Below are 17,533 nucleotides of genomic sequence, written 5' to 3'. Positions count from 1 at the left end.
AACTTTGACACCGGTTTCGAGCTTTGGTGACAGATATATCGTGCACAGCTGTTTCCCTCTATGATGGAACGGAGCCACGTCTGTTGCAGAGAGGTTTTCTTTCTTTACAATACATATTTTTTTTATTCTAACCTTCATGGTACCGTATACTAGGATTAAACCCATTTTGTTTTATACGAGAACAGGTACTTTCTTTAGTTCATGCACTGTACATGCGATTCTCGAGGTTACTGGAAACCAAAAGTTGCGGAAAACTTGATTTGCCTTTCAAAGACAATCAAATTGGAGCTGCGAAAATTGGCTCTATGCCAGCTGCCCGAATGACACGTGATACACAATTCGGCAAAAAAGTGATCTCTTCCGGCGTCGGCGCAAAACTCGCCTTTCTTGGCGGGATCGTTGTATGAAATTCCCTGACTTTTCCAGATTTTGACTAAAACACTTAAATTCCCTGAATTTTTGGGTCAATTTCCGAGTTCCCGGACTTTTTCCGGTTTTCCAGGTAGCGTGGCAACCCTGGTAAGACCACCACTGACTCGCCCATATAATGGACCGTTTAAAGTACTGAAAACAATTGATAAAAATTTTACCCTTCTTATTAAAAAAAAGAATTTGTGATCAACATTAATTGCTTGAAACCAGCATTTCTAGTTTCAAATGCTGTAGTATTGGTTCCTGTTCCTGAGCAGACTCCTACAATAAAACAGAATGACACTATGCCTCCAGTGCAGACTACTCATTCTGACAGAACAAGTCAGGTCCCCTACATATTTCTGATCCCTTGTGCCTTTGGCATGTGTGTGGAGGGTACTGTAACAGCGTATTTGCATTTTGACATTTGCATGCAGTATTCATGCTCACTGCGCTATACTGTGAATACTCCCTATAGTGCTAGTATAAAAACTGAATTTTTTGACAAGAGATTCTTCTGTACTTGTACTTCACTGCTTCTGTTTGTCTGTGGTTGACAATTTGGCATCAGCTCATCACCATGTATTTAGTTTCATATTTTACTTTCAGATTTTAAATTTATGTTTTCCCAAAGTTCTCGACTTTCCTTCTGACAAGTGCGGAGTCTGGTGGCATAAACCAATGTCGAAAAGCTAACAAAATGGTTAAACAGGTTGTTTTACTAAAAAGCTTAGATTGTAATCCCGTGGAAAATAACCTATGGGGTATTTTGTTTTTAAAATTACACACAAATAGTAACATATGTAACAATGCAAAAACACAGATAGAACATTGCAGCATGCACTTGAAAATGTTCTTTACATGCTCACTCAATGCTGAACCTTTTGTTTGATATGGCATTCAGCTGCAATGATTCAACCAAAGATTAAGTTCGTTGAATTTTTATTTTTTTCTGACAAACTTTTAGTACCATATTTTTTTTATTATTTTTAACAGATTGGTTAAAGAAAACATTTTCAAGTCTTATGGATTCTTAATTTTACCGTAGTGAAATAATTTTGCACTGATTACAATATTTACACTTGAAATAACTTTTAAATCATTACAGGGTTAGAGCAGATTGAAAGGTGCCCTTTGTATTATTGTGAAGTTGTTGTTTCATTTATCGCCAAGTTGTTGTTTCATTTATGGTAACCTGAGTAGTTGAATGTCATGGAAACCCCATTATGACATAATCGATTGCGTGTTGCCCTAAATTTTGAATGACGGGAGAAAGATTTGTAAGGGCTTGTGGTGTGTGTTGGTTAAAAAGTACATTGCATATTTTGTGGTTTGGACGGTAGAATGGATGAATGTTGTAAGATTAATTTGAATTTCTTATGATTTGAAATGAAAGGAGAAAAGTGCATTAATTGACTGGTGTGTAAATGAAGGTTTACTTAGTAGCCATAATAAGTGTCCCGTTTGTAGCAAAAAAATGCATATGGTTGAACACCGGAGGATATTTTTTAACTCTTTTTTTTTTTTTTGTGAATTTATGTGGCGACGCCGATATATGGATTCTAGTTCAGATAATTTTAGGAAGTTTTTCGATGCTGTTCAGATAATTTTAGGAAGTTTTTCGATGCTGTTAAGGCATTTTTTGTACCACAGTTTGAAGGATTCAGAAATTTCTAAATAAGGTAAGTGGGTATTTGCTAAAATGTAGTTTATTAAGATTATGTATTTTTGGTTTGGCTCTACTGTAGAACTGTGTGCTCCTTTGACTTTTTAAGTGAAAATAGATCAATGTGTACATGGACAAAGTCACGGGAGTGCACAATGCCAAGTTTGTGCAATTCTCTGATGTTTTTTTAGGTGAAATAGGTCAATGTGTACATGGATACAGAGTTTGTGCAATTCTTTGACTTATATTGTATTCATGCAGCAGCGATTTTTGATGCAAAAATTTTTGATGCTATACAAAGCCAAAATAACAAGTCAAAGAACTGCACAAACTCGGTATCCATGTACTGCTAAAAATCACCAATTTTCGCAAAGGTGCACCTGAAAATATATTTTTACCCATTACAGTCATAAATTTATGGAACCAACAGTATTTAAAAGGTAAGTAGATTAGAAGAAGTTATCAGAAGTAGAAAGCAGACAAACTGCTTCCTTAACATGAAAAGTAAAACACATAATTCTTTGATCAAGTAGAAGTTTTATGGTGAAAATTTAAGAATCTTAAACTACCTTAACAGTCCCCCCCAACTAGTTTCCTGGGTTTCAACAGATACTGTCTACATATCTGTAACATGTGCCCTAATTATGTACCTAAGCTAGATAAAAAAACAAAGCATATTTTTTAAAAAGTTATACCTTTCTTGCAGAATTTAGGAAGGTAGACATGTATTCATATGCTTCAGTATGTGCATTTACTCTAGTTTCAGAACCTTCTACAGGCAAAGCAAAACAATCCATAACAATCATTGTTCCAATTGCGACTTTTCCAAAAAGCATACCCATAACTTCAATTTTTCCACCAGTTCTTGCATGCATCATCATTTTCAGCAATGCATTAACAGAAATCTTGACTGCTTTAAAAAATCGAGGGCTGAAAGTAAAATGTTTTGCAAAATATTTAAAAACATTCTATGAAAACATAACATAAATAAATGTATGTTTACAATTTACTGAACATGACTTAAATAAAATTAACACATGTGTCATAACAGGTTAGACTGTAATTAAAAAACAGATTTTAATGATATACAACCCTAATGTAGTATCACATACACATAGTAGTTGACCACATTTTTACCAGGAAAACTACAGAATACAAAATTTTTCTTTACATATTTAACTACAATTGCATTTAATAAATAAAAAAATTATGCTATCTTACTGCTATCATTATATATCTATCTTTCCTTATAAAAATAAATTTTAACTGATTACATATAAATATCTGTAATTCTAAGTACTGCATAAAAGAGGAAGTTTTTCTGCTTAAAAAGAAATGTTATGTATATTTGTTTACTTAAAAAAAAACTTAAAAAATTTCAGTTGCATGGCTAAAATATATCATTTTTATGCTTTATTAATATCTCCAAATTTTTGCTTTCTCATTAAAATTTTAACAAAGACAACTATAAATTGGTATAATACAAATTACTTCAAAGTTGCAATTAATCCTATCGGCAGACCACTTTGAAAGTTTAACACTTGCTATTATTGCATTCTGCCAAAGTTTACTTTAGTGCAACCAAAATTCACTTATATTTTTATGCTTATGGCACTGTTATGATTTTTATCACTGATGTGGAAACAAGCATTTCCCCCCCTTTCCCATTTTTCTATGATGTGGTCTAAAAACAGATTATGCTTTATATGTTAATTTTGTGTATGTGCATTAAATAATGCTTTACCCAAAACTTTTGTAACTTTAAAAAAAAAGAAAATCTGTTAATCATTATAACACGTAATTAAACTAGTGGTGAAATGATATAATGAATCCAAAGTGAAAAAGGAAAGTAAACTGACAATCATTTCAGCAGAAGTGAAGAAAATAAGTTACACTTCAATTAATCAATATCTGAAATTGATAGAGTTGCCGCACATGACACAAATAATTTCTAAGACCACTTCTATATTGAATAAACCATTTTTTCTTAGAAGCCAATAGAACTGATGAGAGCAAATGTGAAATGTGAGAGCTATGTTGAAATCTATTTGCAAAATTCAAGTTAAACATTCTTACAGCACTTCTGTCACTACAGAAACTGTCAGAAAACATTCTGTGGAAATAGCACCTTGACATCTTTCTCCAAAGACATTTGAAATTTATTGTAAATTGCAGAAAAGAATACAACATCATGACGAAAGCTTAAATGATTAGGTAACCAAATTGGAATGTTTAATGAAGAGTGTAATTTAGGAAATTCATTAAAAAGCATTTACGAGATAAGCTTATTTGTGAAATATTAAACGACTCAAAGACCTTTTCTTTCAGAATCAAAATGAACATAAGATACAGCTATAACAGAACACTACAGGTGGCATAACCATACCATTTCTTTCCTAATGAAACAAGCAATTTTGAGGCTTTATAAAATAACTGTTTATGACAAAATTAAGATCATATGATAAATTTTAATTATGGTTCTAAAATTTCTTTTTTGAGATGTTTACCCTAATCTGAATATTAGAAACAAATATGCAAAAAGTCTGATAACAGGAAATAGAAGCTGCATAAATCACCCTGCCAGATGATAAGAGTCTGAACATTATATTATTAATGTTGACTGAAAAAGGTAGAGTAAACAACAATATTTTCATTCTGCTTTAACTGAAACTGAATTTGCATTATAGAATTATATCATATCAAAACAAAAGTAACAGCATATACAACGCTGTTGGAACGAGACGGCTCCTGACCTAATGCAACCTAAGAGGTGCCAAACCGGATTAGTGCCGCTCCGCCCTTGTTCAATCGACGATGTTGCAACCCCATAGAGCAAGGGCAGACAAAGACAAAACAGTACCAGTACAATCCCTGCCAAGCCTTACTCTGTCCTGAGAGCCCTCAGGCTTTCTATGAAGTCTGTTATTATGCCTAGATACAGATCCTAACCAGTACTTCTCAGGCGTTTGCCTGAGTCAACCCCTCCGGGGGGGTAACAGCATATACAGTACAAAGTCAGAAATCCGGAACGATCTAAAATCCGGACCTCAAAACCATCAACGCTTTTTTCCCTAGGCTTTATGCATGCGCATTTGATTTCCCCCTCCGTGCATAATAAAACATCTGGAGAGTACCGATTCTTAATTTCACTTCGACACTAAATAAAATACCCTGTTTTTAAAGAAAATACATTTTAGCATAAATTTGTAAGATCAGTAATTTGGCTTTGTTGCTGGGTATCTGCTTTTTGGCACACATCTCAAACCAAAACAATCCACATAGATACATTGTTGATCTCAATATCAAGGACACATTAGGATCTGAATCATTATTTATTATACTTCCCTTTCATCACTACATGTTTATCAAAATATGACAACTTGAGTAATGACTCATGTAGCGATGCCTAAACAGTATTTTTATGTTAGCAATTAAATAATAAAGGAGTATGGTAACCTTTTATGTTGACATTACGCTTGGCGATGATTACAGTTTTAAGTTACAGATGATTAAAGATCGCAGAATTTAGGACCACAGAGACTGCATCAGGAGGTAAGATATCTAACGAAGGCCTGCAATAAGGCTTAAGTATATGTGAAAATTTTATTCAGAGAATAAGCCTTAAGCATGAGCAAGAAATAGACACAAGTATAGTAAATAGCTAATACAATTCAAGCTTAATTGTCTCAGTGCACGATAGAAACAGTATAAAATTTAACAGAACAACTTGTGGTTAGTCGCCAAGCTTATGATGCATAGCCAAATATGTATAGTGAAGGATAGCTAAATTTGATGATAATAGCCACTAACTTTAAAAGGTTTTTGAATATTGCTAAACAAAGGTGAAATTTTCCAATTAACGGATTTTGTAAAGAAATGTGGAGAAGCAGTAATAAATGAAGACAATATAAAAGACATTTTTCATTGTGATGACAATGCATCTCAACCATCAATCAATGAATCGCAAAATCTGTTGTATGGTTCTACATCCAGAAAATACCGCTATCGAGAGTGAAGAAAGTGACAGAGAAGTTATTGAAAATGAGAAAATTTCGATTGACAAGTTAGTCGAAATTCTCGAAACAGTAGTTACAGAACTTCAATGGTGTAACTCAACAAGAGATTATGCCTGTCTGCAGAATTAAAGAGAAAGTATTAGCACAAAAAATGAAGCAATTTAAACAACTTATATTAAAAGTAATTTTTAATAAGGTAAACAAATAAATATTAAGCTTTTTTTTGGAAATTTTGATACCCTTTAGATCATAAATACTTCATTATTTCATAAACCATGATTTCATATTTTTAATTTTATAATTTCTACATTCAATCTTACTAGATTTAAACTGATGATCTAATATATGGAAAAATCCCAAATCCGGAATCGGCGAAGACCTGACGAGTCCAGATTTCGGACTTTGTACTGTATTATGCAGAAGTTTAGAAGAGTTCTATTATCTTCACAATGATCAGACACAATATCATTGCTTAATAATCTTTCTAAAAACATAAACGTCGAAAATTTCTATGAAAAAGAAATTACATTATTTTATTTCATACCTGCAGTTAAATATTAGCCCAAGCATTTTCTACAAAATGTAAAATTTATTGACAACCAGCATTTTAAAAATCAAATGAAACAGCCTCAGTTTATGAAAAAAAGTTTGAAAATAATTTAAAATTTTAAACAAGAATTTAGGAACGAGTCATTTTGCTAAATTTTGCATATTTTTATGACCATAAATGAAAATAGAAAAACACACAATTAAAGAAAATTATTTTCAAAGCCATAGTGAAGTTACAGTACAACTAAGTGGTATTATTCTCAACTTCAGTGTTAATACATTAAGCACTATGTGTGATAGAGAAGGAAGTAAATAAATAGATAATTTGAATGCCAATTCATAAGCAGTTAATGCACAACATTAAATTAAAACACAATTTAAGCAATGTTAGTTTTCAAATAACATTTTTAAAGTTTTTTATTCTATATTTTTGAGTTAATTAAATTGTTTTCAGGTGTCGTCCAGATACAGGGTTGAGACACATTTCTTTAAATGGAAATTCAGGATATTTAAGAGCCATCAAATAAGAAATTTTAAGGACTTATCAAAAAACAGAAAGGAATAAATTAAAGCAATTATCTACAAAACAACCTTCTATTTTATAATATGATTTAAAAAATAAAACAGAAATATACTAATTGCTTTTATAAAACACATTCTAATATTTAACATCAATCTTGAGTATAAAACCAACTCCTTAAAATTTTCGAAGTAGTTTACATTACAAAATTAATTTCTTGAAACACTTATGTTCTGTACTTATATTACACAGGCGGGAAAAATTAAATGAACTATGAGAAATTGCTAATTTAGTTTCTTCTATTAAATGAAGCCTATTAAAGTGAATGAAAGGTGGTTTGGTTGCTCAAACTCGAGGTTCCCTTTCCACTACCCTGACATATGCAAAATTTTTCAACACATCAATGCTTCAAATTCTAATTTTGAAGATTGCGATTAGCTGATTAAAATTTTCGTACGTGGAAGATTGGAACATGTCATCGAGACATGCTATGAGCAGAATAGAAGCAGGAAAATTTAACTCTGAATAGAGTGGCTGTTTTGTCACAATCCATTAATATGAAAGGTCTTGGTACTGTTTAAATAATAGAAGTCACAAAATAAAACAGTACTATTATAGAAAATTCAGATGACTTAGTTGTCAGTGTGTTTTCAGAAAATTCTCCAATACATATGAGAAACAATATAATCTTATTGTAAAATAGTTTATTCCATATTAATACTAATAATACATTTTTCATTTTATCCCAGGCTTTTCAACAGTTTTAGCCTCTGAAATACAGTACAAAGTCCGAGATCCAGACTCGGTGGGACTTCCTCGATTCCAGATTTTTCCGTATATTAGATGACCAGTTTAAATCTAGTAAGATGGCATTTGGAAATTATAAAATTAAAAATATAAAATCATGATTTGTGAAATAATGAAGCATTTATAATCTAAAGGGTATCAAAATTTACAAAAAAAAAAAAAAAAAAAAAGAGGAAAGGCTTAATGTTTATTTGTTTACTTTATTAAACATTTCTTTCAATGCAAATTGTTTAAGTTGCTTCTTCTTTTTTTTTTTTTTTGTGCTAATACTTTCACTTTAATTCTGTAGACAGATATAATTTTTTGTTTAGTTACATTGTTGAAGTCCTGAAATTGCTGTGTCGAGAATTCTGACTAACCTGTCAATCGAAATTTTTTCGTTTTCAGTAACCTCTCTGTCACTTTCTTCACTACCAGTAATGGTATTTTCTGGATCTAGAACCATACTACAGATTTCGCCATCCATTAACCGATTGACGATTCAGAAGCACTGTCATCACAATGAAAAACTTCTTTTATATCATCTTCATTTATTACAACTTCTCCATATTTCTTTACAAAATCCGTTAATTGGAAAATTTCACCTTTGGTTTGCAATAACCGAAAACCTTTAAAATTCGCGGCTATCAACATAAAATTTAGCTAACGTTCACTATACATATTTGGCCATGTCTCATTGGTCCTAAATTCTGCTACCAAGCGCCTCCTTTTGTCTTCTCTAAATTCTACCGCCCGGTGTTGCCATACGAGCCCTGACGCTGATTCTGAGTTTATGTGAATAACAAATGATTCATTCCTAACTCAAATAGCAATAAATGTAATCTTTTGGCCTATGAGTATTAAGAAAATCTATTTTTAGCATATGGAAAAAAATTTTTCTTAAATTTTTCCTCGTCAACATTTCTTAGCGCATTTAACTTAAATCTGTAATCATCACCAAGCGTACTATTAACGTAAAAGGTTACCATACTCTTTATTATTATTCAATCACTAACATAAAACATTGTTTAGCATCGCTACCCAAGTCATTACTCAAGTTGTCATGTGTTGATAAACATGCGGTGATAAAAGCAAAATATAATAAATAATGATTCGCCATATTGGCATCCGGGATAAAAATATTAGTAGGTGTAAAATCAACGATGTATGTATGTATGTAGAATGCTTCGGTTTGAGATGTATGCCAAGCAGATACGCAGCAACAGAGCCAAGTTATTGATCACAGAAATTTATGCTAAAATGATTGTTTCTTCAGCAACGAGATATTTTATTTAGTGCCGAAGTGAAATTAAGAATCAGGACTCTCCACATGTTTTACTATGTGCGGCGGGGGGGAATCAAATGCACATGCGTAAAGCATACAAAAAAAATTTTTTTTGGTGGCGGCTTTGAGGTGCGGATTTTAGATCACTCCGGATATTGGACGTCCGGATCTCGAACTTTGTACTGTACCTGTCAGCTTATGGTAAAAATTAGAAAACAATTTTTAAAAACAGTGAAAAATGAATTTTACAAAGAAATCTAACACACACGTAAATATTATTTTACAAAAGACAGTTTAAAATGACAGGCAGAAAAATATTTCAATAATACTTTTTTTAAAAGTTTAATTTAAATACATTATTGTTATTTTAACAATATTGTATCACAAATTATTTCTTTCAATCGAGCACATAGTGGCTCAGTGGGTAAGACGAAGGATTGGAAAATTAAAGACCTCAAGTTCGAAATGCACCAAAAGGAAAGTTGCCTAAAAATTAGTTTTGTTTAAATTTATTTCCTGTTAATTTGTCTCTATAAGTTACATATATTGGAGAATTTTCTCCTTTTCTAGAACACTCCAAGTCTAGAATGTTCCAGCTCATTCATGAGGTGTATATAAGTGGTTACTCCTTCAGTTCGACTAATAAAGACTAGAGTTCAGACTTGAATACTTGCCTCTTCATTTGTTCGATCACATCAGCTACACGACAACTTTGGTGGAGGTGCTGGGTACATCGATTATTATGGCAGAGTTATGTCAAAGCCTATGTATTCGAGGAAATTCCCCATGAGTTTGGTCTCTTACAGGATTCGAGTAAAAGATCACGAAAGATGGTTATTATGAAGGAGGCTGAGCAGAATTCCCCAGCAGAAGACTCTGAGTAACACTGAATCAATACCTATCTTGACTTATGAACTTCCCAGAAGCCCATACGTGACAACTGACAAGATACTAACAGATGGTTCAAGGACTTTGATCGAATGAATCGCCATCTATAACCCCCGGGTTGATCAAATGTGCCTGGCAAACATAAATTTTTACCTCGCCAGAACCGCTCAACTGTGGTTTTATGATAATGAAAACACATTTACTTGTTACATTGTTTTTAGAAATGCCCTCAAAAGCACATTTTGCCACGCAGCTGATGTAAAGCACCAAGCTGAAAGATTATTACTCACACGTGTGCAGCAAATCGATGAGACATCTGAAGCTTACATTCAAGATCCTCTTGCTCTGTGCCAAAAAGCCAACTCATCCATGCCTGAAGATGAAAAAGTGGACCATCTAAATGAAAGGCATTGCAGAGGACTTGTACCAAATCCTGTCATCTCAGGATTACGACAGCATCGATCCCTTCGTGAAATACTGCCGTCATGCAGAGAGCCTTCAACGAAGACGTATTACCTAACCTCGATTCTAGAAGATACCTAATGTCTCTGAGGTTTCGGTAGATGCAGATGTCGGTTAGCATAAGTTCTATACTGCATGCCTTCGTTAAGGAAGTGCTTCCAAAGGTCCTTCCACAAGTTCAGAGATGCACGGAAGTAGAACTGGAGCTACCGAATGCCATAACATTTGTAGTCTGGGAGGAGATTATGAAGGCTTTATCATAACTCGCAGCAGCAGAAAGAAGCAAAAACACTATCCAACATTCTGTTCCAGTTAGGCCGCAGCCAAGACATGAAGCCAGCAATAGAGCTGCTCCACAACGTAGAACAGCTCTGTGGAGGACTGACGATAATGTGCCCCTCTGTTATTATCGTGGATGCCCAGGACATGTTCTGAGGTACTGTAGGCACAGACGTTAAACATTTGAAAATGCAATAGCTGCCAGGACATCCAACCCTTGACGGAACAGGGACACTGACTCTGCATACAACATTGATGACAAATATGCACAGCCTACTTCTTTCCAAATAAGGAAAAGTGCACCTTATTTGCAACGCTCTCTCAATCGCTGACAGTCGCAATCACCAGTGCGCTGCTCCACTTGGTCTCTACACCGAACCAATGAGAAAAACTAGCTCAAGTGACCTGTGCAGGAGGTAAGCCCGCTAGTGAAGAAAATCCTCCAACATTCACCACAAACAAGTTAAAAAAAAATACCACCTTTATCATTGTGAACAGACAGTTTGTAAAAGTCCTTGTTGATTTGGGTGCTGATTATTCAGTCATATCTGAAGAATTAGGCCGACAACTGAATGCTCCTACGTTTACTGAGAATGGACCTACACTGAAAACTGCTTGTGGTAAAGCTGTAGCCACTTCGAGACGAAGTATATTAAAAGTTGATTTGAATAGGATGAAGAGGCTGTTTGAATTCCTTGTGTTTCCATAATGTAGAAATCAAGATAATTGGACATTTCACTGACACTGATGCCATTATTGATTTTGGGAATCAAGAATTTCAGCTAGTAGAAATCCATCCAAACAATGAATGTTTAAATAAATCAAAGTGCTCCTTGTTTGCTGCAACAGATTATTTAATCAAAGCAAACTCCACAAGGCAAATATGTGCCCTGATTCCGTTACTACGGGAAGCAGATGGAGCTATAATTGTTGGAAATAAATTTCTGATCAATGAAAGAGAGCTATCGATACCAGCTTCAACTGTTACCATAGAGAAACAGTTGTAGTAAATGGCTGATCTTTGGAATATGGTAACAGGTAGCTTGGCGACATTTTGGAGGCGATAAAGGTTACTACCTAGGAGTTTGGGAATAATGTGAGAAGAATTCTGTTCCGATTACGCATTATTTTGTGTGAGGGAAATGAGAGATCATGAGATATGTCATGTGACATTAATGGACGAATCACTGTTCTTTAATCGGAAAAGGGGGTAAATTTGTAAAAATATCTGCTGTACAGCATTAGTTTCATTCTATGTTCTGTGAAACAGTGTTGTTTAATATTCGGATCCCATGGCCCTATATAAAGTAAATCCGAAATTTTTATTGTGTTTATGTGTAATTGAAAAGAATTGCTTAATTGCGGATAAGTATGAATGTCCAACATGTGGGTATGAAATGAGATTGTGTGAAAGGAAGGATATTACAGATAAGTTTGAATGGCAGTGCAAGAAATCTGGTGAAAATGGACATTTTGTGATCCGCCATGCACTCAAGATTCTGTAGAAGATAAGTTAGTATTTTTAATTATTTGAGGATATTATTTTTATGCATTGTTCTAAATGTAAGGAGTAAATAAATTAATATGGTATTATTGGAAAATTGTTATTAGCAATGATTTAGTTTAAAGTAATTAGGATTGTAAGCTAATTTTTATTAATTTAATGTATGTGCTTATTTATATTTTAAGTAGTGTTTTTTAATTTAATTATATTTTTATTTAATGATCATGATTTTGAGAGTTATATGTTTGTAGTATTTTGGAATACGTTTGAGTAGAAGTAAATGTGCATGGAAAGAATTTAAGTATTTGACACTAAGTATTTGGAACCATTTTTAATGTTTGCGTTAAAAATTGGTAGGTGAGGTTTATAATAGATAATTTAGAGGGAAAAGTTTTTGGATATTTTATTTATTTTATATGTGCAAATGTTCATCCTTGGAAAGGGTATATACTTTTTTGCGATCAGGTAATTTCATATATGTCCTTTTTACCGAATTTAAAGATTCACAAAATTTTTATGCATTTTCGTGAAATTTTTCTAATTTATGAGAAAAAAGCAGTGTACATGGATATAGTGAAGAGTGTGCGCAATGCCATTTTTGTGCAATTCTGGGATGTTTTTTTAAGTAAAAATAAGTCGACGTGTACATGGTTTAATTATATTTTAGTTAAATGATAGTTATTTTGTGAATTATATGTTTGTAGCAATTTGGTATACATTAGAGTGGAAGTAAACATGCATGGAAATAATTTAAATATTTGAGACTAAGTATTTGTAACCATTTTTAATGTTTTGTTATAGATTTGTCGGTGACGTTTATAATAGATAATTTAGAGGGAAAAGTTTTTGGATATTTTATTTATATTTTACGTGGAAATGTTCATCCTTGGATAGGGTATATAATTTTTCGCGATCAGGTAATTTCATATATGTGCTTTTTACCGAGTTTAAAGATTCACAAAATTTTCCTGCATTTTCGTGCAAATTTTTGTAATTTATGAGAAAATAACAGTTTAGATGGATAAAGTCAAGAGTGTGCGCAATGCCATTTTTGTGCAATTCTGGGTTGTTTTTTTAAGTAAAAATAAGTCGACGTGTACATGGTTACTGTGTATGTGCGATTTTGAAAAATGCGGCAAGGAGTTTGCGATTCTGCACTTTTTCCCAATTTTGCAGTTAATATTTGTCATGATTAAGTAGTTTTGTTCCATAAAATTTCTAGCATAAGTGTAATTTGGCTAGTAGATTGTTGGAAAAAGTGTTGAGTAAATAAAAAGAAAAGAAACATGTCTTTACTTCGTGAAGACAAAGTGGCGGCGAAAAAAAAACAGAGGGTTGCTGTAGCAGAGTTGGTCGCCAAAAAATCGCCAAGTTACCATAATCCAAAGATCAACCAAAATTGTTTCTAAGTGCTTATTAGCTAAAATCCCGATTGGAATTTTCCGGAAAATGTCACATTACATGTCGCATTATCTCATGGTTTATGTGTATGTGTTATTTTGAAAAACGCGTAAGGAGTATGGTATTGTGCACTTTTTCCCAATTTTGCAGTGAATATTTGTCATGATTAAGCAGTTTTGTTTGATAAAATTTCTAGCATAAGTGTAATTCGGCTAGTAGATTGTTGGAAGAAGTGTTCAGTAGATAAAAAGAAAAGAAACATGTCTTTACTTCGTGAAGACAAAATGGCGGCGGGGGAAAAAAATAGAGGGTTGCTGTAGGAGAGTTGGTTGCCAAATTTTCGCCAAAAAATCACCTAGTTACCATAATGTAAAGATCAACTATATATCAATATATTAAGCATATGGTAGTAAAAATTCACAGATAATAAGCATGTAGATGTAAAACTAACTGGTTAAACGTGATATACGAAAATAAATTTGTATTAAATTCAAGTTAGCACAGAAAAGAATATATTAAGGATAAGACAATATATAAGCATTTATAACGGAAATAAAAATTCATTTAAAAAATATAAATTAGTATTAATATACTGAAAATAACAGGTTAAACGTGATACAAAAAAAAAATTGTCTTGAATTCCAGTTAACACAGAAAACAATATATTCCTTACATCAGCTGTGACCATGGTGATGCATCAAACTATTCGGTCATCTTTAAATAATCAATAATATTTTTTATTTCAATTTAATCATCTATTTATGTCACACCTGCCATCCTCTGAAAGGTTATTGTTAAAAAAGCATTAACAATATATTATCTTGTTAAAATTTTACGCCATAAAATTGATTTATTCTCATAATTTTAGATGACAATAACCAATAATAAAAATAAAAGCATTACTTAATTATTTAAAATGCACATGCACATTTTTGTGGCCTACGAAAACAAATTATTTTAGAGGTAGGAAACCTCATGGTCTTAGAGCTGTTAATAATTAAAACACAACGTGAACAGCCGTGTTACAAATTGGCATTCACCCCTCCCGCCGTATTTTCTTCCTTTCATCCCGAGCCGAGAATCGGCATCTATCTATTCGTTGTTAAAAAATTTAGAGAAAATAATAATAAATAAGAGAAGAAGAATATAAATCTGCAAATGCGAACAACGGCAGTGATAATTCAACAAAATGAACACAAGAGGAATGGTTAAAAATTCGAACAAGCAAATAGGATAATCTGATGGGTTACCAGGTTTGAACTATTATCGCCAAAGTTGGCGATGTTTACATTTATCGGGTTCTCTGGGGAAGTGCTTCCCCACTCTACAAAATGTTTATCACAAAAAATTACATTTTTAAAGAAAATATCATCGCGTAGATAAATACTAATAATACAATTGCTAAAATGAATAAACATTATTTAACGCTTGTTTTTCTCAGCTTTTTCTTTTGAAATAAGAAACGCTTTATATAACATATGGCCTTATTACATCTTCAATAGACATTAAATATCTTTCTTTACGGAATTTTTTTCACAGTATGCCAGAAAAGATATGTTTAAATAATCTATTAAAAACAAAACTACGCAATGTGTATAAAATTCCACACAAACGTTATTTTAGAATTATATCTCACTGATCTTCACTATAAGCATATTGCACAAGTATTAAATAAATGCAAATGTTTACTCTGAAGCCCAAGGTTTTGCAGCTAGCAGATCTTGTTGTTGTTTTCCGTCAAAACGGTAAATATCATCATTAGCTTCCATTGCGTTACTGAGAATGGTAAATGTTAAAAATATTTAACTTCGCGTAGAGGTTTAACTTCAGCGCTTAACGTACGTCAAATACACTAACAATGGAACAACAGCTATTCGAATACAGTGCGAGGACTACAGATGACTGAGTGTTACATCAGGCATCAGTGACCATCCGCTAAAGGATATAGTCCTAAAGAAAATCCTTAGTAATTTATTATAATAAAACTAATTCATCTGAATAGTTGGATTATAATGATACAAGATATGTATATTGTGTCAACAAGGCCTCAAATTCAAATGATTTCCTTTGAAATTCACACTTTGGCGTTTAAAACGAAATCTGTCAAAACATAAGCAGATCGATCAATATAAATTATCTCTCTTTACCGTCTATCTATGCCGTCATTGGTTGACCGTGCACACCCCAGCCCACCTCCACAATATTTCTTCCACACCCGCTCTTTTTAGTGGACTTTACCAGCCGGCAAACGTCAAAAGGATCTGGTTGGGATTTGAGACTGACAGACGTAGTGTACAATATTGTTATGTGGTTAGACCAGGGGTCGGCAACCTTTTGAGTCGGAAGAGTCAAAAATTACAATTTACAAAATTTGAAAGTTTTTAAAGAGCCACCAAATGTTTTCTTGCCAACAATAAATAGTACTCGCATGAATAAAGTTTTTTGATAAACAAAAACTAATCTATTTATTCATAAGAAAAAAATATCTATTTATTCATAAGAAAAATATATAAATAGTGTTATTCATATATAAATAGTGTTTTTCACAACAAATTAGATAATATATATATGGCATTAGTAAACAATTATTATTTAAGTAAAAAATTAAAACAATTAAACATTTACTTACAACACTAACTTGTACTTCAATAAAAAAAAAAAAATTGAGTCAACAAATTCAATGGGAGCGATGGCTTTGCATACAATAACGTACATTTGAGCAAACAAATTCGATGGGAGCGTTGGCTTTGTATAGTTTTAGAAAGTTTGGATAAATTTGGCTCATAACTGGTTGTTTTAAGTTTCAAACAGGACTTTAAATTTTTATTTGTTAGTTGGCTTCTTACTGTACTTTTAATTATATTCATGCAAGAGAATGCTTGCTCGCAAAAATATGTCGATCCGAAGATAGTCAGCACTCCAAATGCCTACTTCTTCACCTCACTGTAGCAATCTGGAAGACTATTCCATGAGTCGAATATAAGTGCCTCAACTCGCGGCATTTCTTTTAAAGCTGACCACTTTTGTTGCATTACTAGCATTTATTTCTGGACATCCAACTATTCCAACTTGCTTTTCAACTCTGTAAATTTTCCACTCCACAAAGCTTTACTTTTTAAATCGATCAATTGCATTTCTAGAGATTCAGTATCAATTCCAAATGGCTCATTGTGGATTTTGTTACCGTTTCCGTTGAGAGGATTTACTATAAATGCTAGAGTGATTTTGTTGGTTTTGAATTGCTCAAATCTGTCAGCAAATTCATCTTTAATTTTTTGTAACTGTGCTGAAGTAATTTGTGTCAACAATTGCACTGGTTTTATCGCGATATTGCTTTAGAAATTGAAAATGAAGTAATTTACCGCTCTGAATATCTTCTGCAAAAAGAATTAATTTTTTTTTTCAAAACAAACCTATTCTTCTTCTAAAACATAGGCTGGGTTTCTCTTTCCTTGCAATTTTAGATTCAGCTCATTTAATTTCGCTGTGACATCCACCATAAAGTAAATTTTTTGCAACCATTTGTCGTTCTCTAATTCAGGGTGATTAATGCCTTTTTCATTTAGGAATGTATTTATTTCATTCAAGCACAAAGCAGAACGTTTCAACACCTTTCATTTGGATAGCCATCGCACTTTATTGTGAAGAAGGAGGTCGGAATACTAAGTCTCCATTTCGTTTAAGAGTTCTTTAAACTGACGATGGTACAGTGCTTTTGACAAGATGCTGTTAACAATCTTGATTACCAAATTCATGACCTCAACTA

The 17,533-nt window shown here is 32.7% G+C and overlaps 1 protein-coding gene across 3 annotated transcripts in view; it reads right to left on the bottom strand.

The window, feature by feature from the left end:
* Positions 1 to 16,050, bottom strand: part of LOC118193083 (COP9 signalosome complex subunit 5-like) — a 57,380-nt gene extending 41,330 nt beyond the window's left edge. Inside the window, exons 1-2 of one of the 3 annotated variants that reach the window (XM_035364121.2) lie at positions 15,915 to 16,050; positions 2,773 to 3,007 (exon numbers count right to left, since the gene is read on the bottom strand). In XM_035364121.2, coding sequence (XP_035220012.1) covers positions 2,773 to 2,958 — 186 coding nt within the window. In that variant the 5' untranslated portion in view covers positions 2,959 to 3,007; positions 15,915 to 16,050. Of the gene's footprint in view, positions 1 to 2,772; positions 3,008 to 15,456; positions 15,874 to 15,914 lie in introns of those variants that run through there. The other 2 variants (XM_035364122.2, XM_035364120.2) reach the window with 2 other exon arrangements.
* Positions 16,051 to 17,533: the final 1,483 nt, after the last annotated feature.

Source organism: Stegodyphus dumicola, chromosome X2 (assembly GCF_044657685.1).
Source record: "Stegodyphus dumicola isolate Sdum_Otavi_A_Nest chromosome X2, ASM4465768v1".
In the NCBI taxonomy this organism is placed as follows: Eukaryota; Metazoa; Arthropoda; class Arachnida; order Araneae; family Eresidae; genus Stegodyphus; species Stegodyphus dumicola.
The sequence above is the reverse complement of the archived record's forward strand: the minus strand, read 5'-3'. Positions and strand labels throughout refer to the sequence as shown.